Source organism: Falco rusticolus, chromosome Z (assembly GCF_015220075.1).
Source record: "Falco rusticolus isolate bFalRus1 chromosome Z, bFalRus1.pri, whole genome shotgun sequence".
NCBI lineage: Eukaryota > Metazoa > Chordata > Aves > Falconiformes > Falconidae > Falco > Falco rusticolus.
Window position 1 is genome coordinate 34,751,652 of NC_051210.1, and position 26,942 is coordinate 34,778,593.

The 26,942-nt window shown below is 36.9% G+C and overlaps 1 protein-coding gene across 1 annotated transcript in view; it reads right to left on the reverse strand.

Moving 5' to 3' along the window:
• FBN2 (fibrillin 2) overlaps window positions 1-26,942 on the reverse strand; it is a 174,351-nt gene that overhangs the window by 85,254 nt on the left and 62,155 nt on the right. Inside the window, exons 8-17 of the mRNA XM_037373880.1 lie at window positions 23,381-23,506; window positions 21,210-21,362; window positions 20,209-20,442; window positions 19,206-19,343; window positions 11,975-12,094; window positions 11,291-11,416; window positions 10,508-10,630; window positions 9,295-9,417; window positions 3,368-3,520; window positions 2,412-2,465 (exon numbers count right to left, since the gene is read on the reverse strand). Of these exons, the coding sequence (XP_037229777.1) occupies window positions 2,412-2,465; window positions 3,368-3,520; window positions 9,295-9,417; window positions 10,508-10,630; window positions 11,291-11,416; window positions 11,975-12,094; window positions 19,206-19,343; window positions 20,209-20,442; window positions 21,210-21,362; window positions 23,381-23,506 (1,350 nt within the window). The remainder of the gene's footprint in view (window positions 1-2,411; window positions 2,466-3,367; window positions 3,521-9,294; window positions 9,418-10,507; window positions 10,631-11,290; window positions 11,417-11,974; window positions 12,095-19,205; window positions 19,344-20,208; window positions 20,443-21,209; window positions 21,363-23,380; window positions 23,507-26,942) is intronic.

Genomic DNA, 26,942 nt, shown 5'->3' on the forward strand with positions numbered 1-26,942 from the left:
CACAAATACTTTTCTTGATACAGAACTAATGCATAGGTCAATATCACAAAATACTCAGTCTTACAGGAATTATAGCACTTGTTGGAAATTTAAATTTTTTCTTGGATTAACAGAATAGGATGATGAATGAGATATATTCCCTGAATTTACAGCCCCATATTGAATTTCTGCTGTTGGAAAATGCCAAAATATTCATATGAACTATAAGAACAGGAACAGGCTAGTTTTAATATTTTTTTGCCTCTGAGGAAAAGAGGGTTTTTCAATATTAAGTTATTTCTTCTCATACGGTAAGTCCATTACTTTAAAATAGTTCCCTTTCCAATCTCTGAAAGAACAGCAGGGGTGCTGGCCTAGCTGTGACTTCATAAAAAGCTTGTTTTATACTTGTCCTGCTCAGTTTTTTTATAAAGGACATTTTCTTTTATAAAGGACAACCAAAGTGCAGTTTAGATCATGAATTACATATACTCAGATACACATTTGGAAAAATCATGCTATCCCTGGATGAAACTCAAAGCTATGAGACATCTGAAAATTTTGTAAGACTTTTTTTTTTTGTAAGAAAATATGAATTTGCATAATACTTCAGCTCTACGTTTTCTTCTGAGAAAAAGTTTTCTGTCATTTAGTAAACTTGTTGGTATCTTTGGGACAAGCCATGCAATTTCATTAATATCCCTCTCCTTATCAACTTAATGATTTCAGAACATCCAGCCCTTCTTGTTATTTTTTATATTATACAAGAATGTAAAATCTCTGTCCTCACTACGTCCAGATTTCTCCCAGATGAAGACATGAATGTTTTGCACTTGTTAATCACAAGCTGAAAGAGAGGAGTAGGGATGTGGTGATGGACTGCTGTCTAATTAACAAGCTATGTATCAACTAAAAGTAAAACAAAATCTCTATGACAAGAGCTTCACTAATAAAGTATATTCCCACTCATTCTTGAAAATGAGAATGCATGAGGAACACAATGGAATTTTTGTTAGGGGTTGAATGTGGGATCAGAATTCCTCTCCTTTAGGAAATGGAACTGGCAAAGTCCCTTGCTATAAGCATGATAGGAGCAGCAGCAAGAAAATTGTCTGCAAGGTGTCTGCTAGCTGTCCAGAAAATACTAGGGTTTTCTTTGAAGCCTAAACAAAAAGGGACTTCAGCTGAAACATGAACCCCTGAGAGATTATAGTCTTTACCATGCAGCTGGTATAGACCACAACTGGTTTTACATTTTCAGTGAGAAGTTGTATTTTCTGTGTATCCAAAAGAACATAGAACCTCTCTACCAGACTACATACAAATTCTTATGGTAGGATGCTGTTTGTACAACAGTGTTATTGTACATTGCCATTATTTCTTCATGAGATTTAGAGATTCATCAAATAGAACTTTTAAAATTCACTGAAAAGAAAGCCGAGAGAATTTACAAACTCTATGGATTTCAAATTGCTTGTAAGTTTGGCAACACGTTAAGCAATGAGCTCATAGAGAAGAAAAAACTATGCATATATACTTACAGTACTGAACAGACACAGAATTTCTTTTATTATAGTACTATTTTTAAAAGTTATGTAGGCTGTTACTAAGTATAATGATGAGAGGGTCTCATGCTGTTCCCGCTGAACTGAATAGGAGCTTTAATGCTGACAAGGATAAAAGCTATACAAATTAAATGCCTGGAAATATGTATCTGCTTTAATTTGGCTGCAACTTTATTAACTCATCAGGGAACTATCTAGCAGCAAATCATAACACCGTGTTCCACCATTCCTTCTTCAACCTACTCTACTTATTTGGCAGCTGCAGCATGTATCACCCCTACTTCAGGCCTGGCTCAGCTATTATTTTTAAAATCCCTCTCTCTGTGGTACTAGAAAAAGGAGCTGGAGCTTTACAATTCCCAGTACTAAATGCAAGCGCTCATTTCAGGACTTTTTTTAGGAGGATTTTTTTAGACAGCTCCCTTCCAACTCTGAGTCACCAGAGAAATGATCCCTCCATGGAAGCAGTCCATGTAGTGAACACTGGACCTGGAGTGAAACCTGCTCTATTACTACCCCAGCTGACTGAAAATCAGCTACAAAAGCAAGTGGCTCCTGTCATTCCCCAAATGAGGGAGAACAGTATGATGACTATTCTAAAAAATAAAAATGAATTCCAGGTCAAACCTTTAAAATGGATTACTTTTTTTTCGATTGTCAGGGTCAGTCAGAATCCAAGGTAGAGGATTAATTCTGGCCTCTTCTTTAGACAACACTGAATTATTGTACTTTGATAATGAAAATACTAAAATCAACATATTAATCTTAAGGCAAAAACCTCCACTCTAGTATGTTACAGAAAAATACAATTCTGAGTATATTTGTTTAACCTTGAATCATATGCATTAAAGAAAATATGCAACGTACCTCGTCCATCCACAGTAATACCTATCCCACTGCTACAAAGGCCATGGAATTCAGCTACTCAATTGAAGCAAGAGATGGTGGAGAAAAAAGAAAATGTTATTTCCAGTGTTTCACTTTCTTTAATCCTAAATCAAATCCACTTGCTTTTTTCAAAATGCTTTTCCTACAATGTAACTAATAAAATGCCAATGTTCACATGAAATAACTATTTATAGATAATAAAGCTAAATACCTTAAGCAGCATTACACCCTGAACTTTCACATATATAAAAAAATGAAATTTGATAGCAAGAATTAAAACGCTCAAGTGATTTCGTTATGCTTTTTGACAGTGTTGTCTCCTTAAGTTACTGCTTTCAACCATAATGCCAGCTTTATTTAATTTCTTCTAAATAGTTTTCTGCTATTTCAGAAAACTACACTGAATGGAAATACTGTCCAAGATACATCATCTCAATTCTATATTCAAGAGATTATTTTTTTAATCAACCCCCATGTTTACCAGAGAACTGATTCTTGTAAAATGAAATACAAATTTCTAAAATTAATGTGGGCTGCTCTTTTAAACTGGATTGGTTTAACTAGGAAATCTACACATTCATCAGAGCACTCTGCTTGTCTCTTCAAAGTATTATTACTTAAAGCAAACACTTCATTCAGGGACTCAAGTTCATCCATAGCATACTCATGTTCTTCATCTTGAATTTTATCACAGTCTGTCCAGCTCTGGAACTAGGTTCACCCTAAATGTTAAAATGCATAAAACCACAAACACTCAACATAAAATACCAGAGAGTTTTTCTTTGAAGGACAAGCCATTTCCAGAAGCAGTGTACAATTCCATTAAGTACCCTATTCAGTGCACTTTAAGGCATGAAATACATGAACAACCTGATCTGAATGAGAATTTTTAAGTCTGTATGTCCACTGTAGTATTCAAAGAAACAAAATTTTACCTGAGTTTTTAGCAGGACAGGGGTGACATGGCTCTCCAAAACCATAGTCAGGATTGGCACAGCAACATTCAGACTTTGTCACAGCACCAGGGAAAGGACGCACACATGCTCCTTTTTTGATGCCTCCATAGCATGTGCTACGCATATGAGTATCTATGAAAGGGCAAACAAAGAAATAATTTATTTCCTTAGGCTGACTGTGAAATGCATGCATACTCTCTCAACAAGAGGTAAAATAAAAAGAAATTTTTTAACAAAACGGTTACATTGGCTACACCTCCACTGCTCAGCTACAATAAACCTGATGGCATCAAGGGCAATTCTACACAGCACTTTAAAACCACCTGAAGCAGCATATTGCGAGCAAATTTAAAAGCATTCCATATTACCCAGCAAAGATCACCCACTCATCAGAGCAGCTTTGTAAATCCGTCAACATGTATGTCAGTAAGAAACACAGAAAGCTTGAATCACCATGTGGTGATGAATTTTTGCCTTTGAGAAGTACTACAACCATAACCTGGACATGCAGATCTCCTGTTTACTTCCAAAATGGTTCTTTATGTAGGATAACTCACCAGCAGGCCAGTGCTGGCAATATGGGAGTCTACCTTTTTCCAAAAAGAAGAACATAGCCTCCTACTGAATTTACAAATTCTGAGCAGAAGTGCAATTTCAGCATATTGTTCAGACCAGTGTTTACATGATATGGCTGCCTTAATAGATTAATATGTAAACTGGCACCAGTGCTGGCTTAGGTTTAGGATATCAAAGAGGTCCCAATACCTAGCTAGGAAGAGCAATTCAGCAATTCTTCCACATGACTAGATAGTGGGGAAAGTGGCACTACTGCCTAAAGCATAAGAAAGTTCTGGAGGTTTGTGATTGAAAAGCCACTATGGAAATTAAAGCGCCATACCTGGGGAGGGGGATGAAAATGATGGCCAGGACAAACCACCACTTATTACACAAAGAAACCAGATAATACCTGGAAGGTCTCCAACCATAAAAATCACGCCATAAAGGACAGCAGAAAAATTATGCACATCTCCCAAGAGCTGCAGCTCCCAAGGCAGGCCTTCAGCCCTACCTTTGCAGCTATAACCATCTGCTATGCTTATGCAGGAACTATGAGAATGTCTCTTAGATCCCTTTTTATGTGGTTTTTTTATTTGTTGTTGTTGTTTTGGTTTTTCAGTCAGGGTTAGATGCCTTTTTCATATCTGCTTGTAAGATAATATTGGAAAACTTCTAACAGGCAAGTGGGTGGACAGTCCATCTAAAAGTGTGGTTGAGAACTGCAGGATACAGGTAGAGCAAATAGCCTTTAGTTTTGGCTCTTACACTTCTACAGACACTTATTGAAGCTACAGAAACACTTTTTGTTTCAGGCATCTTTATGGAACAGGCCAGCACATGGCTTTAATTCGTGCTCCTTGTCCATCTCCCAGTAAAACTACCATACACTTGGCCTCGACATGAACTTGGGTGCACTCAGAAACCGAGTAGGGTCTAAGGGAATCCAGTTAGTTATCTACTTAAAAGATGACCTCAAAACAACGAAGAAAAGTTGCACGAAAAATCTTACAGTGGATGTTGAATACCCTGTGCCAATCCATATAAGAACTGGCAATTCCTTATGTGTTCTGCCTGTTCTTCAAGTGTTGTAAGCTGGCTCTGATAAAACAGGATTGCCTGCACATAAATGTTTTCCTTGCTTTTGGTATCCCATGGAACAGATAGTTCTGGAGCACAGTTAATTGTGGCCCAGATTTCAGGGCTTATTCCTTGCCAAGAGTCAAGGTGAAGCCAGCACAATTTGCTTGCATTTGACAGCAGGAAAAGATTATTATGCTTGACAACAATCAGGAATTTTTGCACAAGAAATGTCTGTTCATGTACTCTACGAAATAGCTAGCTGCATCACATCCTCTCCCCACACATCCAACAAGTCCAGATGCCACTCTGCCATGCTCTGCCATGAGTAAAGGGGCTTCGATCATTGCCCTGTCACAGAAGTGAAAGCTTCCTTCTAGTTAGGTGTCTGGGAGAGAATGAAGAAGCAATTCAAGGGAAGGAAATAGCACCGAGGGAAATTTCAGGGGGAGAAAAGATTGGGAAGTGTGCAAAAAAGCACTGTAGGAAGGTCTTCAAAGATGTGAAATGTGGGCAGTAGCTGGAGGAAGCTACAGATGTACTGAGCAACTGCTCTTGCATAAGAAGAAAGCAGGTGCTTTACCACAGAAAGCAGTGTTTCCACAGGGAATTTGGGGAGGATTGCCTAACTAGTTATAGAACAGTCTTATCCACACAGTGATTCACAAAGCCTGTGCAGGATGAGGAACCAAGCTGGATCCCCCAGAAGCAAAACAGCAATCGTATGACAGGAAGAATGTCCTCCATGGGCTGTGCTTCCCATGCTGATAACAAGGATAGAAGGACAAGAACTGCTTTATCCATGGTTCAGTTGCTGTTGGCAATGGCACCTCACCAAGCTTAGGTTCCCAATGTCACAACAGCTCTGAGCATGCACCTTACTGATGGAACCTGCCCTGCTCCCCATATATAATTCGATCAGCCTTTGGCTACTAATTTCAGAACACTGGAGAACTTATTTTATGCCCTAGATCAGAGTTTAGCATTGGTACTGCTGTAACTGTGCACTTGTTTATAGGAAACCACTGTTGCCCAGATAATAGCATTTCTAGACTCTTAAAATTTTGTGGCGTAGCCCTTCCAACCTTCCAACATCTGCAAATGTTATCACCATCACAATTATGGTCAAGGTTGGTTGAAAAGATTGATTGACCAATTCTCAGTGCAAGTCACTGCACCCTCCAGGTTCTTCAGAAGATCAAATCATGCAATGTTCATGACAGGCACTCTGAGGTATGATTCTGCAGTATAACCAGGGTGAAATAAAACTTAACTATTTTGCTCTGCATGACTACAGCTTTGGGCAGAGGTGTGAACCGCAGACTGAATTATAAGTGTCTCAACACTGCACAAAGCCATAGCCATAGCTCAGTACAAGTTCTGAGGTGATACACAAACACACACAGAGAGCCAGCTGAGGTATCTGAGCATGGAGCTGCAGTTAGAAGTATAGCTAAACCTGAAATGCCTGCAAACACCAGTTTGGCTCTGAGTATTTATCCCCCATTTGTCCCCCCTTGATGCATTTTTTCATTCCAAACCTGTATAACATTTTCTGATTGACCCTGCCATACTTATTAATACTAAATAAAAAAGCAATTTATTCTATGAATGGTCCCACCAGAATCAATGGCACTATTCAGAAGTAAAATAGAGCTTAAAGTAAGAGTGACAGAATTTGATTGCAGGCTCTTTGATTTTGCATTTTTGCTAATTACCTAGCACATTTGTGGGAATACTGTTAAAAGGAAGCCACATGTAACTTACCAACTTTCAGACTACAAATATTCTAGCAGCTGGAGTGTCTGAAAAGTATTATTTAGTTCATGTACGATATGGGACAGAATAGCCAGACAGCGAATTCCTGTAGTTAACACAGCATGTCTATGTATATATAAACACACATACATATATATACACACACACACATAAAATTCTAAACAGCAGATTGCCTTAGAAATTCTATCAAAAGGTCATGTATAAGGATATTTTTGATATGCAATATTTGAAATTTCTTATGTTACTTTATGCCTGGAATAATTACATCATCTTTTTAAAATTAATTTTCCAAATAAATTGTGATTCTGCTTTATGATTTTTGTCATATTAAGGGTATTTCCTGTTGAAAATCTAAGCATTTATGGCAAACCTTAAAGCTATGTGACATGTGAAGCTGAACTTTTTCAAATAAAAAATAGTGTGCACAGCCGATGGCCAACCTGTGAAGCCTTTAGCTGCTAGAACTATGGTAGCATTAGGTGAATGAAAGCACAGAAAAAAGAGCGCTGCATTGATTCTTTGCAGCTGTATCACTGACAGGGGTAATGATGAGGCCAACTTGGACCACAAAAAAGATACTGAACAGCTTGTACTCAAATCTGGTTTTGCTGCTGTGTCACTAAGCCGTGAAGTTCCTATACTAAAAACAGTATACCAAGCCTATTCTCATTGTTTTATCTTTTCATTGCTTTTCTCCAAATGTTTAATAAACCACAAGAAAACAATTTGGCTACCATATAGGAGAGAGCAAACCTTGCTTTTGTTAGTTTAATCTTTAGTATAGTTTTGCTAACTAAATATCTCATTTATTCAAAACAACAAATATTTGGGTTTCAGTTGAGAGACTGAGAAGGTGTTTTGTCTTTTTATTAGCCTATTTTTAAAGCCATTCTGGGTTTTTATTGTGCATTTTTAAACTGAAGTGGTAACAGAAAGGGCCAACTTGTGCAGGCACTTGACAGGAATGCTTGCACTAGATTTTATTTTAAAGGATAATGAACTTCTGCATAATTTAAAATCTTATTTAAAATGAATTGATAATAGTAATGTAAGGATGTAGTACCTCACATCCTTTCAGTACGAGATCAACATCAAAACATTGTGATGAAGTCTGTCTTTCCTTTATCTGGACACAGGCAGATAAGACATAGGTATATGCACCCATCAGCAAGAACGGTCATAGTGCTGATTAATAGATATGACTATTGCAGAGCTAAGCCAATGGTCACCTCTTTGCATTTACTGCTTCATGAACTTGTCAGACATCATGACATAACCAGCTGTCCCGATCTAACACCAGCTCCAATGGCAGTCCAGTAACCAGAAGCACCTAGCACACAAGGTCATGTACCAAAGTGAAGCTAATGTGTTGTGATGCTGCCAGAGGTGTGCTTTTCACTCAAGGAGGCCCCTTTCCATGCACATTAGCCTGCTGAAGCTCAATGTCAAGCCCACCCACTAAGTGAACCTAGGGACACAAAATATGCCTCATGATAGATACATTCATGAGATATGGAAGAAGAAAGAAGATACATAACTGATGCTTCAAAATTCAGAAGAAGGGAAAGTTGGCATCTCATGCAGATTAAATCGGTTTAAGGAACTTTGCAGTATCACAGTCCCTAGTGCATGTAGTCCTACCACTCTCAGAAATTTTTATAAAATGTATATTCCTCTCCAACATCTTCATCAGCAATCAGCAGAAAACAAGGTAATAATACGTCTTGCTGTCTACCCCTTTTTATTCTTCATCGGGTTGAAAATGCTCCATTTTCCTCCAATGAGCTCCCTGAACCAGTGCTAGAGCTCCTGGTAGAGTTGGGTGAAGAATCTATTAACTGTCAACCAGTAACATTTGAGGGGATAAGACTGCAGTTCATATTATATGACGAAAGATTATTCATCAGCAGACTACAAAGGGCATGCTGAAAACAAAAAAGAGATGCCAGGAAGAATAAATACTGTAAATTTAGTTTATAGGAGTAACTGGTAAACAAAAGGTGGTGCCACTCTGATTCCACAGAGGAATTTAAGCTTATTGTCTTTTAACACTAGGTTTATGGGATAGCATAATGCAAGATTTCCTAATAATTCTTAATAATGATATTTGAGTTCACAGAAACAAGTGTATCTAGTTTTCACTATTTCTCCTCCTAGAGCTTCTTTTTTAACACTATGGTACAGGCAGAATAAAATGTTTTCAGATTAGAGAAAGAAATGAAAAGGGGAGTGCAAAATTACAAAGTGTCGCAACCAAGATATGTCTTAGTGATTCGGATTCATAACTGAATATAAATATATATACACACATGCACATATATTAACACAAACACATAGCAAAACAAAAGACAAATAGTCTGGACTTATTCTAGAACAGATCCTCTGTGGTTTGATGTCAACATTATCTAGAAGGATACCACTTGATGTATTTCTTTAATATGACAACCTGATAATTCCACTTGCTTTTTGATGAAAAAAAATATCTCACTTACCTACACACACGCGACCATCAACTCCAACAGCCAAGCCAGGTGGACAATCACACCGGAAGGAACCTTCAGTATTTATACAATGACCATTCATGCAAATTCCTGATGTCAGACATTCATCAATATCTAACAGGAGGCAACACAAAACAATCAATTTGCTGTTTTTAGGCGAGATTACAATTAATATTTTAAAAACATTACCAAATTACTTTATGATAGCAGATGAATCATCAACATATCCTTGTTTTATTTCTAGTAAAAATGTCATCTTGGAATTACAGTAAATAATCAAAATTCCATCTACACATTATTAAAAAAAAAAACCCAAACCAAACCAAACCAAAAATCACGCAAACCAGAAAAAACATAGGATTAGAGACACTTCAGATTCTACACTAAGAAAAATAACTGATAAATTCTCCCCTTTGTCCATCCCATGATATTAAACTTTGTTTTAAAGTACAGTTAAGGAAGCACTAATCACAGAAGATCCACTTGATGGTAAATTTTAATTACAAACTTTTCATTGGTCACCAATTTCTACCTAAGTCAACAGCCAAGCTGCATCTACATTCAGAAAACCAAAATTAATAGAAAGGTTTCAACATCAAATCAGAAAACTAACAGTTTGGATGATTTTGCACTTACTAGAAACGACTCAAATTCAAACTTCTGCAGCAACAGGTTATCTTCCACTAATTTACTTAAAACAGAAGCTAAACCAGATTCTATTCTTAAAATGTTTAATATTTCAATTACATCACTTATAAAAGTTTGTAATGCTATGTGGCAAATACAATGTCTTAAGTGTTATGCACTCTGAATTGCCAAAATAGTGGTGTGGAAAACATACTGTGTGTGTTCATCAGTGTAAAATCTTTTCAACCTTTTAAACAACCCATATTACTTCTCACTTTACCATTTCATGAAGGGGCTGCATATTCTGCTGCATTTAAAATGCTCCAAGAATATTCAAAAGCTAATTTATCATCTGTTGTAGCTTTCACAGTACTATTAAATAATTTAGTTATTTATTTTTGTATGTTAAACTTATTTTTATTCTAGGCAGCTTAAGGAATTGACTGTAATGAGTTATTAAGGTATTAGTATATTAAAGCCATGTGACGAGATTGCCATTCTTGCACGAACGAATGGACAGGAAAACCCACTTTCAATCAAGATTGTTTTAATGCATTAGCCCTCAGTTCTACATTACCAGTACAGTAACGCCCATTTGGAGCCAGAACAAATCCTGGTTTGCAGATGCATTTAAAACTCCCATCTTCATTTATGCACATCCCATTTAAACACATGTTTGTAGTGGCACACTCATCATGGTCTGCAAAATATTGCAAAGAAAACTGCTTATAGTTCCTCACCTTCCAGAAAATGACACATTAAAAATAAACAATCACATCTGATGTGACATACTCCTTCATTTGAAGATTAAATTCTACTCATAAGTCTGATGAAGTATCTGAAGAGTTTTCACTGTATAGACAAAGCAGCAATTTTTTTCCCCGCTGTGATCAGTTACTTTGTGTGTTTCAGCAGACTGTGTATGGAAGAACAGGGTGCCACTTCTTTCTTACATGAAAGGATAAAAAGTTTCAATCACCTGATAGAATTAAGAGCTTGTTTATCTAGGAAGATTTTTTTGACACAGTGCAGTCAAAATTAAAATCAGTTTTTTCTTCAGCAGTGCTAATACATGGAGCACTTGCAATGAAGCTTTAGGGAAAAATGTTATTCATGGCATTGGCACCTGGGACCCTTGAGAAAAGATGCAGCTTCAAAACAAAAATTACCTCAATCTTTCTTTTTAAAACCATGCATTTCCATATTATAACTATTTGAATGCAGGGGCTCTGAGTTCACCTCAGGTCATACCTGATTTTAAAAAGGAATCCTTAATTGTAACCTTAATTGTAATATGAAGTACTGTGATTTCTAGAGTCACCACGCTGATGCTTGGCCAATTATTTGGAAGAGTTCTTACCCACACAATTTTTTCCATCTGTAGTCAGTTCAAACCCAGCATTGCATATACACTGGAAGCTTCCATCAGTGTTTACACACCTGCCATTTTTACAAAGAACACCATTCTGGATACACTCATCTATATCTAAGGCAAAAAATAAAAATAAAAATCACACAATCAGAGAAATACTATAAGGTAAAAAAGTATCGTGACAATTACTGCTTTGAAAAATACTGTCATGTTATTTAAATATTACTTAGAAAAAAAAATTCCAAAGATGTTTACGTATTTATTCTCATTGTATCAGAGATAGGAAAAATACTACTTTACACTTATACAGTATGTGCTACATTCTGTGATGCTCAGCAATTACTTTATGAATACCTTTAAAAACCTACTCACATATTCATCTGCATACATATACACCTGTCATACTAATCATCTGTTTCCTGAAATTTTTGTAGAATTCCTGGTTGCAGAATTCCCTAGACAAGTGACAGATAATACAGAATAATGGATAAACGTTGAAAGACAACAGCAGAATAAATGGCATGGTAGCCCAGAAGTAGAGCTCCAATTAATATAAAAATTTTTGGGATTTACCAAAATCGTACTGCTAACTATTTTTTGAACTCCAATAGCGTCTGACATAAGGGGTCAGAACATCTGCAATGTCAGTAAATGTGAAGCAAATTTTCTTACCAATGCAAGCCTGCTTGGTAGGAGTTCTCTGGAAACCTGTGTGGCACTTGCAGTAATAGGAACCGGGTGTGTTGACACAGTCTCCATTAGAGCATGGGTTTGATGTGCATTCGTCAACATCTGTTGGCAGCACAGAGAAGCATTAGTGACTTCACAATGTATATATTTTTTTCAAGACTAGAAATTTCTAAGTAAAAAAGATGGTAGCTAACAATTGAATGCTAAATACTAAAACTTGTTGTTGGTGCAAAATCATTAAGGAGTGAAATGCTACCACATCATTTATACACCTGTTGAAAGACAAAATAAAAAATATGTGTGAGGATTTTGAGACATGGGATTTGACCGTTGCCTAGTGAAAGAGAACACCACTTCATTCAACACAGTTTCAATTAACTGAATGGCCCTTCATTCTTCTTCAGAATAAAACTAATATAAATCAAAATTGGCATTTTAAAATCATAGATAATCACGTCATCCAACCCCCCAACCCCCCATTACATTACAGGTTTATATTGTAGAAACGTGAGGAGGGGCCAGCAAAAGGGACTTTTAATGAGACACCAGTCTGCACATCACACCTCAATTATTTATGCCCCATTGCATCCTCAACCCCATTCTTTGCATTTGAGTAATGCCCCTAACCTAGCCTTTCTCTATAAAGTACCTTACTCTCCTTTCCAAAGGCTTTTGGTATTTGGGTGCAACCAAACACACGTTAACCACCTTAAATCTTGGGTAACTGTTTGGAAATAACTCCTTGACACAGGGCTCTGAAAACTTTAAGTCCTTTCAAGAACCATTCCTAAATTTGAACCCCAGCGGTTACCAATGAGTCAGCTATTCCCAGCTCTGAAGTAACACTGTTCTTCCCCATTACGCTCCTCTAATCCCTCCCAGGATCCTTGTCCTCTGTGATCCAGGGAGTGGAGCAAGTGCATCCCTCTGCTCTGCCAGGCAGGACTGCTGGCTCAGTATCTCCTGCAGCTACCAGAGTGTGACCTGAGCAGCTCTTCTCTACTACAGCTAAATTTACGGGTTACAAACTGAATAGACCCCTTGACGAAATCCTGCTTTCTTCATCAATTAGCTTTGCCAATTTTACTTTTTTCCTTCCAGCTATGCCCTCCATTTCACTTACAGGTCTGAAATTACACATCTTTGCATTTAGGTAGGCTTTAACACTACAGAGCCAATGGTGATTTGCAGTTTTTTGGTATCTGGCTGTAAGCTGCCATAGGAAGCTGGAACTAAGTCACTGCTGATTGGCTCTTAGTAACAACGATTTTTGCGAGCATTTTGCAGTATATACTACTAGAAATACCAGGAAAAACCCAGGGTAATTTTGCTGATCATTTGTACCCACCCTCTGTCAGTTCTAGTTCTAAAACTTAGCTCATTACATCTTGGAAATAATGGGATGGAATGAGAAATAAAACTTTTAAGAACATTTATACATTAAATAAGTGTGCACTTCTAGCAGTATTGCATCATGAATGACCTGATTTTAAGAAATGGCAAAAGGCTACTTTTGTTCTAATTCAACCAAAACCAAGACCATACATTTCAGAGGATTTACTGTGTTAGTGCATACACAGCATATCAAACATACATACAAATCAATAGCATCAATATACATATCAAACAGATCTGAGTTTGCCCAAATCGCTGAGTTAATGAGCTGGTTTACAGCACTCTTGGTGTCTAGATACAATCAGATTGTTTAGAATAAAGAATTAAACAAAGGAAGGCAAAGCAAATGGAAGAATCAAATACCTCTTCTCAGCATATTTAGTTCATTCACATTTGCATAGCAACTGATAGCACCACTCCAGTAAACCCACAAGAATGAAGCAAGATAAAGAAAAGAAAAATTCAAAGTGTTAAATACAATGAAGAAAACAGTAAGTGTATCTTTATACTGCAGTAGACTTCTATGTAATTATAGTAGTTCCCTGCTCTCATGCTTTTGTATGGTGCCTGGCTGTTGGGATGCTCTTTCTCATGAGTGCTAGATTGGGTATTTTTTCCTCAGTGCTCAGCTGATATGGAGGGTCAAGTAGGATCACACATAACTGCTTCACAACAAAGTCCTCAGCTACCAACAAAATGTTAAACACTAAATCACATTTTCACATTAATATTTTGTCAAATGTCTTAATTCAAATGACTTTACTGTATATTTATCTTGTTTTAGTATAGGGGAGGACAGAGGGAACTAGATATGGCACTCATCTATTTTTGTTTAGTTTTCCTACACAGAATGACATTTATGACTTACTTCATTACAGGCTTCAACTTGCTGCATCTGTTAAAGAAAACATATTCATTCTAGAAATGGATCTCACTGTAAATTAATTTATAAATTGTACAGCAGGAATGAAGTGCTCCTCTATGAAATAGCTGACTTAAGCTTAGAAAATCCTTCCAAAGCCATGTGCATCAGATGATTTCCATATAAAATATGCATCTTAAGATGCTCTTATTTTTATAAGCTCTTGATAAAAAGAGGGAAATGGCAAATATATGTTAATATAAAGAAGTTTCTGGCTTTGAGTTTGCATTGCAAGCATGCATATTCCAGCAGTATAAACAGGAAACATCTGAGACAGAGATATTTAACTCTTTTATTCTACCTCCTAGTACACTCTTCTTCAATATCAAATATTTCTCTTTCAACATTTGCATCCCACTTATTTCCATGTTTCAGTTTTTACCTCTAACACTTGAGAGAATTTCACTAGACACAGTATGAAACTTCCAAAGCCCCCTTAAGACTTACTGCAGTAAGTCTGAAGATATATTACAAAATCTAAAATATGGAGATTTGTATTCACAAAACAACTACAATTCTTCACAGCACAGCTACAGGCTTGCTGCCACTTTCAAAGTCTCCACAGTTTTATCCATACTCTTTATAAACAGAATGAAATAAGGAAAGGTAATAATATTACAGCTGTCTATCAGTTTGGGAAAAAGAACTGACTCTTCAGTGCCAGATCACTTAGGACACTTATGGTCCTTGACCCATCAGGCATGTTCCACCACGAGAGCAGCATAATACAAGTTTAGGTCAGACAGCAGTATGTAATGCCCTTATTTTTTTATTTGGCAGGATATTTTTTACGTAAGGCTTTTATTTAACTCTATACAAAAATATGTAATGATTTCTGGCTTCTTAATTTATTTCTTGGGTAGGAGGCAGCCAGATAGATAGAGCAGTATGGAAATAGTGTTCATTTATATACCATTAACCTCACCCCATACAATGAAATGTAACTGTTCCCAATACCCCAAGACTGTTCTTTCAGTAATGAGAGGACTATCCAAGCTAGATTCAAGCAAGCCTTTAATTTCATCTAGCATGCATCAGTACACACAGAAATTCCATGCAGTTAAGTTCCTGCCTACATTTCTAAGCCAACTTTCTGTGTGATTTATAGCAACTACCATTCATAATTCACCAATTCAGTGTGGCACTTGAGATACTCTGGCTACTTCTTTATAACAGAACTAGAAAATAACAGTGGAACAAAGCTGTGTTATTTAAGATAGATATTCATAAAGTACTGTATCTTATAAAAAGTCTTCTGAATAGAAGCAGCTATGCAGTAGGCAAAACACTGAAGAGTTAAAATAATTAGTAACGACTGATGTGTTTCATACAGGGAAAAAAGAAAAATTACAAACTTGCTGGAAGCCATTATTGGTGGTTTTTCCCCTGCTTTCAACCTAGGACATTACCGTAGCTGGGACAGCATCTTCTGCTTTTGTTAAAACAGCTGAAATTTTTGTTTTGAACCCAGTGCATCCAAAATTGCTCCAGTTTTCAAACTGTTGTTTCATGCTGAGGTGTGCATTACGAAGTCAGGACTGATTTTGCTAAGTGAGTAAAACTTTTTCCTGGCACATAACTGTGTGTTTTAATTAAACCAGGTCACCAATATTAATTTTTCAATGCATCTATCAATCTATTCTCACAGTTTCCAGGCACTTTATCTTCAAACTGAAAACCAGATAAAGCTTCACTATATCACAAGCCTAGGCTGAAAGGTGAGTAGCAAGGCTGGTGGCTTACATGGTGACCCTGCAGCAGAGAAAGAGACAGAATGCCAGCCAGCTGTTAAGAACACATAGCTTTCTGTCAATCAATTTCAGAACCCAGACATGCAAATCTGATGGGCCTTTGAAGCCACAGATGGTTGTCCTGCTTCATTTTTTCATGCATGATTTCTTAAATGAGAACTGAAAAAAAAAAGTTTAAATTAAACCCATGTAACTTCACCTGTTGCAGCCTGAGTATAATGGTGCGCGAAGAGAGGGCAAATGAAGCATTTCACAATAGGCTCAACCACAGAGTTTAAATCCTGTTCTGGAATAATCCCAAAAGCCACTCAGACAAAGTTAGCACCTGGCCATTTAGACTGGGAAGCAAAGGCACTGAACCATTTCTTTTGCGCCAGTGTTACTGAAACTGGTGTTCACTAAAAGCAGAAGTCTAAAAGGTCACCCAAGCCCTGGTAAGGCCTTCAGTTTATCTAAATATGTAAAATTTCCTAGTATTATTAATTCCTGGTATCTAGTCTGACCTCTTATTTCAGAGCTAACTTTACCACTTGCATCAAGATTTGCTTTGGTTTGATTTTGTTTTCCACAACTCATTTTTTCCTACGCTCTTAGCTTGCATACGCCATGTTATCAATATGCATTTGATTTATAATTAAATGCTTGTAATAGTATCAAACCACACTAATTTTTACCTAGGTGTTGCCATTTATTTTTCATGCTTCACAAATTAAAAAATGAGCTTTGTTAGTTTAACAGCATTCAAATCTCATATGACATAGTCAACTGATGCTGAATCACATAGCACCTTTATGCTATCTGCTGATATGAAGGACAAAATAGCTCAGTCGAATTTGTCTTTCCTTAACAGGAAATTATTTTAGGAACCACTGACACTGTGACTTTCCATGATATAGAGGATCATTTTTTACAGCGATGTGCTTTTTCAGTGTATTTCCTCATGCAGAATATTTATTTATAAGCATGAGCAAGAATTTATCATAATCATGCTCTACTACGATGTTATTTATCACTGCTTTTTAATTATTCAAACACAGGATGGTTGCCTCAGAAAGGACAGTTTAGAAAGGCCTTTCACTTTTTTCAGTTGCTAGCTTTGTAACAACCATATATTCAGATTTTTATCATTGCTCATCTTTATTCCTTCATTTGAACTTAGAAAGCAAAAATAATAAAAATGTAATAAATACACTGTGTTATCGAGTAGATAATAAACATCTGTGTGCTTCAAATGGTATATTCAGCTCGCCCCCCAAGTAACAAAGAATATGAATAAAAGCTGTGAACTAGATTTTATCAAGAAATATTAGTTCAATACACCAGCTTTCAGAAGATGCTCAGCACATTTCAAGACAGTTCTTCAAGAGTCAAGGTTCACCATAGTTAAATATATTGTTGATTTCAGTAACGCAAAATTTAGTGCTGTGAATAAAAGTGCCAAGGCTCTCCATACACTATAAAGAAAAAAAGAGCCATGCAAGACAGATTTATAGTAAAACTCCCACTCCCCACTTACAATGTACTTATAGCTCCTAAGGCCCAGGGATGCAGCAGGAAACTAAGTCTCTTGAATTTCCCAGCCAGAGATCAGAGATACATAAAACTCTCACCCAAATAAAAAAAGCTGGAAAAGCTGGGCTTGCTCTATGATAGAGGAAAACTTGGAAGAACTGCAGCAGTCTTCAAGTACACAAAAGTGCAAAGAGAGAGGTACTGAGCTGCTTTTCTTACATACTGTGGATAAGACAAGAAACAATGAGCAGAATTTTTTTTTTTTTTTTTCAAAACAGTGATTATATTTGATTAGATGTTCTGAAAACTTTCTGGAAGTTCAACTATTGGAGCACTGTAACTGCCTGGGGAAGTGGTGGGATCTTCATCAACTGAGATTTCTTAAGAAGAGAGTGTACAGTTGTCAGGAACGATGTAGCTGTACCTGACACTTCTGGTAAAAGAGATGGCCTAGCTAAGGGATTTTGCAAACTTTCAGGTGCAGTATATCAAGTCAATGTGTGAAAGGAAAAGAGGTTAAACATGGTAAGAAACGGGGAAATCAAAGGAAAAGTTGTCACATATTACTATTCCGGGGATATATATATGTATATCTATATATACACTCAAGGCAGGTCCTGGTACTCATCAGCTTCTGGTTGACACCCACTCTGCTCATGTGCGACAAAATCTGGCTATACTGTTCTCACTTGCATACTGTAAACTGCATAGTCTTGCATCTGAAGGATTCACATAGTTGCAATTTTCTGTGTTACTTTGTTTCTATATTTTCCTCTAATCCACAGGCACGCTGAAAGTTCATTCTGAAAGCACAGCTTCAGTGAAAAAAGCCTATGACTAACAAGCACTTGTAAAATATTTTTCACTCATGGTTCTCAAATCTCTTTATAAAGAATCAGGAAGCAAACGTTCAATCAGAAATATAACCAGAATTTTCTGTTTAGGAACGTATATATTTACTAAGCTGTATCCTGCATACAGGATTCTTCTCCACACAACTACCCTACAAGGACACCCACATTTTTTTGTTCCCTGAAATACCCGATAAGCCTTTGACACTGCAAGAGTGAAGTCCACAGTAACTGAATATAGTGCAGAATCACGAATTCAGATTGCTTTAAAAAGTTAGCATTCAATATATTCATATAAAATGCAAATAAAACAAAAAGTTAATTAACGCATTTTTTAATTATTTGATATCTTTCAAACTGTGAATCTTCCTTATGAGTAGGTAAAACATAAATTCTACTTTTATCTTGAACATAACTTAACACTAACTCCTGTCACAAAAACGGAGCTACGTGAGCATCACACAAGAGAGCATAGAACTGAACTTTACTGAATGTGAAGGTAAAAATGTACAATACTCATCAAGTATAGGAATACTCAATACCAATTTTTGCAATTAAAGATTTCTTCTTTTTTAAGGAAACAGATATGTCTCAGGAAGATTTTAAACCATTCTAGTAATTCAGTAATATGGTCTTTGCACTCTCCTTCACAAGAGCAATATTTTAAGATTAATAAGTGTGTGATGGGAAAAGAATATGCTTTTTTTAAAAAAAAAATATTTTAAGCAAAAAAAAAATAGCTTTTTAACAGTGAAAAATGGATTTTAGAAATATGCACATACCAATACAATCCCCATTTGCATCCTGTTTATATCCCATGTTGCACTCACATCGGTAACTCGAAAGGGTTGGTATACAACGTCCATTTAAACAAAGGTTGGGATGGTGCTTACAGACGTCTATTGTTTGATTGAGTATTGCTAATAAAAAAAACAGAAAATGAGACAAATATTTGTATTTTCAAACAAATGTAAATATGAAGATTATACTTGGCTTCAGAAAGTATGTTATCAGGTGCATAAACATATTCACCAAATCAAGTATTTCTTCCAAGTAGTACCTGTTGATGTGACAGTAAACTAATAAAAACAAGTATCTCTCAGAAACAAAAACCACATTAGACAGCCCTAATTATGATTTGCCATTTACATGTACAGCCTGATGAGATTGTCAGTGGTCTCATGAATATACCACAATACGGATGAAAGTTGAAGCACTCTCTTCCTATGTATTCACTATTTTTAGTGACCTGTCTTAATAATACTCCTTGCATTTTATTAACTTTATGGTTCTGATCCTAGAGATGTGCTTACTTATTATAAGCAACTTCACATATATGAGACTTCCCTCTGAATACTACTCATCTTGAGCTTTCAGTCAAGGCAGTGTTCCTGCAGAACAGATATATTTTACATTTGGAAGAACAATGAAAAAGTTTATTTTAAACCTTGGTGATGTTTTGAAAACACTTAAAGACATTCTGAGTTTTATTAGTGCTGACCAAGACCAATTAGCAGACAGCACAGGCTCAAGGACTCTATAACCGAAGTGAAAAACAAAATCTCTACATCTGAACTGTTGTTAAAAACAGGACTCCTAAACTTCCTAAGGTATCAACTGAAGTCTCTTAAATGTGCTTGAATACAAAGGCATTTTTGTGTCTTAAGAACACCGTACCACTTCCAGACGAAAAATTATGCAGAAAAAAAGGAAACCAATAGAAGAAATTAAAAAAAAAGGAAAACGAAAAAGAAAGAAACAAGCCACAACAATGCACGTACGTACTTAGCCCTGTAATTATTGGGCCACTTCCAGCAGGGCTTTGACCACCTGTCCCTACCCCTGCTCCACCTACACCTGGGGAGAAACCATTGCTTCCAGGGATAGGAATGATTCCTGCACCTCCTGGGCCATAGCCATTGCCATTGCCACTGGGAAGGAACCCGTTTCCTCCTGTCCCACCACCTCTGGAACCACCTCCAGCAGGAACGCCATCCACACAGAGTCTGCGGTGTTCATCTGTTAACAGCAATGCACAGAGAAGCGTGAAGTAAATCAACCCTCAGAGTCAGCTTATAAGGAAGATACAGATCTTTGTATGCTACAAAAACCAGAACACCAACTCCTTGTTTCTTTGATGTTATGTGTTCCCTCTCCTACTCCTAATCTCAGGCAGACCCCATGATTGTGACAGGTGTTATTTAAGGAAGGACACTAAAAATAGTAAAAGGAAATATTGCAATTTAAAATACTTGTTGAAATCTTTTTGTTGATGTGTTGCCAGCAGCACTGTAACTCCCTTGTCAGTCAGAGATCTTGATACAGATAAACTGTAAATACATCTCACTAGGGATGTGGACTATTATTCTATGTGCAGAGTTGAAAGAAAAAATGAAATACTGATGCATTTCTAGTTCAAAGTAACCCAAAATTTAATGGAACAAGAGAGCAGCTGTTCCTTTAAATCAAAATGAACTAAGGACCCTCAGAGTCATTTCCTCTTCAAGCTTGACCACAAAATCTTTCCCATTTCCCAAGAACTATTTCCAAAGTCAACAAAAGGACGCTAAAGAAACTAGTCCCAAACAATCATGGACCAGAAAAAAATGGTTCACAGATGGTAACATCAGTATTAAAAACACAAGAATGAATAATAATGTAATTCCTGACTTTCTTTTTCCATTTAGCCTACATTTTAAACTAGTTTTAAATATTCCAGTGACCTCCATCCCAACTAGAATGGACAGTAAGGAGAAAACAAACCAACCAACCAACCAGCCACTCACCAGATCCTCTGACAGGACACATCTCTGGAACAGATCCGATGGCCCAGCACCGGCCAGACTCACAGCAGCATTGCCTTTTGGTGAACCTACCAGGAAGCTCCTGTGCACAGCGGCCATTCACTATGTTGGAGAAACACATACTTGCCCTCTGATCTGGTAGTTAATTTAAAAAGAAAACCACAATTAGTCACATGAACTCTCATGATTACTTTCCCTTATTCAATTCATGTAAGGACTGAAATGATAAAAAAGTTGTATTAAGAAAAACCCAAAACTAAACCCCCAAATACCCCAAAACACCCCCAATAATTATCTCAGGTGGTAAGTACCAACACATTGCACATTTGGTTTACTGCAGGATCACATTATTTCCGTGACACTAGGATTGTATAAACACTAGTCTTGCATTAATCCAAAACACAATCTTAAAAGTCTGATCAAGCTAATGGGAAATATGGATGACACAAAAGATACAAAGCAGTACAAATAGAAACTAGATACAAATATATAAAAATCAAGACATTCCATGTAACAACATCAACATCAGTACATTCATTTAATGAATTTTTCCTTGGTGTAGATACATCTGACTGAAGAAATGTTATCCAGGCTGCTCTGCTCAGCAGACTGAATGTACAACAGTATTTTTAGCAGTGCCATGTAAAAACTATTCAATATAAATACATCAGTGTTTATTATATTTTAGTTTCTTCAGGGACACATCCTATATCTTTTGTTGTCATATTCCTGAATGATGCCTAGGAGAAAAGCTTAATTAGTTTTGAAAGACACAGTACCAATTACAGTAACCGAGCCGATTCTGATATGTTGGTTTAAAGCGAGTATTCTATCTTAAACTGGGAGGAACAAAATTATTTATATTAATACAGATTACATTCTTCACTTTTCTTCTAAGTAAAGGTGAAATTATATTTCTAGAGTACACAAATTATACTCCAATACCATACACATTTGAAAGCACAAGAACTTCCAGGCACATTTTCATCTAAGGGAAGGAGGTTCTGTGACATAAGGGCTTGCCTTAGCAGACCACGGCATGTGATTTGTGTGCAATTGGTTCTGGGGGCTGATTTTAGAAACCAGATTGTAAAACATGCCAAAATGCACAGAAATTTTGATCATACTGGAAATCACAGGTTCTCAGTATTCATGAGGCCAGGCGCAATATACTTGAAGTTTGGCACTCCTCAAATGAACCTGTATGGCAAAAGCTGGCTACACTGTGCGAAAAATTATCCATGTGAAATCACTTGTAGGTCTTGTGTTGCTACTGGCTTACAGCATTTATCTGTAATTTAGGAAGCCCTTCAGAATTCCCGTCCCTCTCCCAACATGAGAACAAAGTGCTTTGCGCTGTCTGAAATAAACCACATGAGAACTAGAAAAGACACTATTATTAGCAATTGTTAATGTTTTTCCACATGGTATGCAGTATTTTTAGTTCATTTATCAGAATAGTTTGTACCACATATTTGACACATGCAGCTGCATGAAAGAACTTACCACATGCAAAAATGAGATACATCTTTTTCATAATACAGAAACAGGTTTTAAAAAAATTGTCCTGTAAAAGCTGCAATCTACTGAAATTTAATATTTGGTTATCGTCTGCTCCAGCCAAATTACTGGCACCTCGGCATACACTATTTAATACCTTCTGAGTTCATATATGTGCCTTGTATTGGTCTCTAAAGGTTAAATTAACCTATGTAAGATGAAACTTGAAATATCAAGGAAGGACAGATGTTTGCTCCTTTAGAACCAAAGTGAGCTTAGCTTTTGGTTTCATCAGATGCAGGTTAGACAAAGAAATATAATTAACATTTCATATGTTTGCCAAGACAACAGGGAGAATTAATTGATATTTTCCTAAGAAGATCCAGATCTCAGGTAGGAGTTCTTAGGCTATAATACAGTCGACACAGAGGGATCTACTATCCACATAAACATGGTTGCAACGGCAATCATCATCATCAGAGCATGTTATTAATTTTAAGTAGCTGGATCAGAGATACTGATGAGTTAGCATTTAGTGAGGTCCTGGGGCAGGGGAGAAGTACTAGATGGTTGGGACAGATGCTGCTGCCGCTATATATAAAATCCCTTAATAATCCTGAGAGCTCTAAAACCCTACAGGGTGGAATACCTACCAATACAGCGGGAGCCATCCATGGATGTGACATAACCCCGTGGGCAGATGCAGAAATAGCTTCCTACAGTGTTAGAGCATGCACCACCTTCACAGATTCCTGGGATGATGCTGCATTCATCAATATCTATCCAAAAAGGAAAGGGCATAGGATAATTATCAGAGTACTCGAATGTATTGCATTAAAAAGAGGGAAAGAGCTTTTCTGAAATGAAGCTGTTATTCAGCTCAGATTGAATAACATATTGCTGGTGTTTACATACTACAAATAATTTTATTTGCCATCTAAAGGAGGCTTTCCTTATACATTCAAGGGGTGCACCACTTCAAGTTGCATAGGACATTAGAGCAGTCTGGGATTTCCTCTAAATGATACATACTGAATGCCATCCCTAGGAAGCACAGAACAGCTATAATGCAATACCAAAATACACATCCTGCTTTGAGTTGAAGGAGGGACGATGGTACAGCAGCCAAGCATGATAAGTCTGGGCTCTGTGACCACAGAAATATTGCTTATCAGATCTGACTGCTTTCTGGCCTTCTAATACTCCAACTGTAAGCAAGAATTTTGGCTGAGCTCTTCAAATGCAACCAAATGTTCTATTTTCCCTTTTTTTTCCCAGATATTTATAATCAATTCAAAAGTTTCTGCTAACTAAACGCAGTGGTCTCATCTGAACACTGAAACTATTTTGTATGTAAATACATACAAAGTGAGATGCCATCAAGCTGACGAACTGGCTGCTGTATGTAACAGTGCTAGGGCACTTGACATCAGGACTAAGAGCACTCTGTGCTGTCCCAGCAGAAAGAGAAAGCAAAATGAGGAGCAGAGATAGTAAGAAGCAATGGGAAGAAATAGTCTGACTATATTGTTAGAGATGTGAAGCACAGCAGATCAAACTGGAATGGAAGAAATACAGGTGGGAAGAACAGCATGAGAGTAAAAACTGTCATGACCATTTATACAAACAAGCTACTTCAAGTAACCGCTCTGTTCTACAAACGTGACAATCTTCAGACAAAGGAATATTTTTAGGGTCACTTTAACAACCTAACTTTGCTTTTAACTGACCTCTGCCTATTAGCTTTTCAAGTGGCTTTCAGTGAATGTGGACTGTGGCCCAGGTTTAACATGGGAGGCATTCTGAAAAAACACAGGGACACATGAGCCAACTTTCTAACTAGCTTGAGATGAGTTATGTTTTCCAGTTGGAATTATGTGATACCACAGGTTTTGCATGCCTTGATAGCAAAGGTAGTTCTACATAGAAGACTTTGGTTTAGCTTGTTTGTAAAAATCTGGATGCAGTATTTATTTCAATTAGCTTTCATATTGTGAAACAAAAACCAAACCAAAAAAGTCAAGACTGTTGAACTCAGATTGTCTCATGTCAAATAATGCAGGAGAAGCATCAGAAAGAGCATATGACAGAAGTTATCTTGTGATAACACTGTGAAGTTCTTCACTTTCCTTGTGAGAAAGCCTTAGCACCCCACAGACCATTCCTTGCACTTTTACACAGACCTATTATTTCCTTGGAGCTGTCACTCTAGAAATTCTCTTGAGATGAATGACTACTTGAGAAATAAACTTTAGCAGGTGTTATTTCTTGGGAGGCTTTTATGTGATTAATACTTTGCTCCCTCCCTTGCTACATTCTTCACACTGAAAACTCAAAGAAAAGGAAGAGTGCCAAAACTGCTGGCACCCACTGCAATTATATTAAAAAGGTTAGTTCCCCACTATGGGAAGGTCCACACATGAAGAACTCCCTTTAGATATGAATCTACGTGGGACATTCAAGTACTGAAAGGAAAATTAAGTTCTGCTACAAGGCCATGAAGAATATGAAACCTGTTCTTTGTAAAGTTGTGGATAACTGGCTAGCTGAAAAAGGTCTCATAGACATAGTCCAGCTGGCTGGACAAAAATGCACATCGCTCTCAGCTTATCTGAAGTAAAGCAAAATACACTGTCCTTGGCTGTCCTTGTTACACAATAACAGGAAGATTTTGGTGGGAAAAGAATGTTGCAGGTGGGAACAGATAACTACAGAAGAGAAACTAGGGGCGGGCTTGGTATTTAGGCAACTAACCAATAATGAGCTTAACTTTTGTAATATGTATGAGCTAATTATAACAAGGCATAAAAGGTGACTGTAAGAGACAATAAACGAAGTCTGCTGATCACTCATATTGAGTGACTGTGTCTTCCCTCCGTCACGACATAAAGTGAAGGTATGAATAAAACACCCCCTCTCCCACTGGCATGTCGTTTGAAGTGTCACTGTAGAAAAAAAAAATTATCTTACAGGTAATTTGTCTTCAAACTTCCTAACTTGCCTATATATGGCCTTTTGGGTTTTTTTACACTGTGGAGCAGAATCAGGGGAAGTGAAAATTTTGTCTTTCTAATAGGGTTATTTAAGCATTTCAGAGCACCCAAAGAGTTAAAATTTTACAGTAAACCAGTTACAGAATGATGACAACTATTCCCTACATTTTAGACATCTACTCAAATATGTACAAAAGAAAGCATCATTTTTCCTAAATCAAGACTTCTAAGAAATAATGCTTTCACTTAAGACTTCATAGTTACCCACTTAAGAGATTCCAGAATTCCAAATGATGGTATAAATCAAAACCAAATAATTCCCCAGGAAATCTCTGAAATCTTGCATTAATTTACTATATTAAAAACAATATATATAATGTGGTGAACTGCTTACCATCTGATTTAATCCAATGAAATGAAACCATGTGTGTAAATCAAAACAGAACTGGAACCGGCTGCATGCCTTGTTGAGAAGTTTCATGCAGTACAGGTCTTTCACAACACATAAGTCTTTTAAACATTAATACTGTCTTCTGTATACACACACAGTCTGAAACATCGGGTCAGACAGAGGGGCAAGAAAATGGGTCAAAATGAGGACTCTGCAGGAAGAACTTACTTTCTCTGGAAAGTGACAACTTTGTGATTGCGGTCACTGGATGCTTGTGCAAGAAAACTCCCTTATTTTACCATCCCTTGAAGTACACCTTCGATCTCAAGGAAAATACTACCCTTTTTCATCACTGCTTTAGTGGTTCTAAAAATAAATTCCAATAAATTAAAAATAAATTCTAAAGTTTAGAGGCACTTAAACTTTGATAAAGATAATACCAGCATGGTGATCACAATTTAGCAGCAGGGAAATACTGTCTGAAGATACAAATGATGTACACATGAATGGGATGGCGCAAAGCTGGTAGCAACTACCATCAGTGATATATGAGCAAGTTAAATTTAACAATCCCTATGCCAGGAACACACATTTTCAAAATATCTATTTCATTCAGTCACTCTCATAGACTGGGTCTTAAATTTGGTATGTTTCATGGCATCCATTTTTTTTTGGTTTTTTTGATAACTAAGGTATCACACCACCAACAAACACAAGAAAAATGAATCTATAAAAATCTGACTACTAAAACCAGCAGGGACTTGAAAACTCAGAGTTTTCCCTTAATTTTCATTGTTTGGCACATGTACCTGCTACTTTAAAGGCATAACA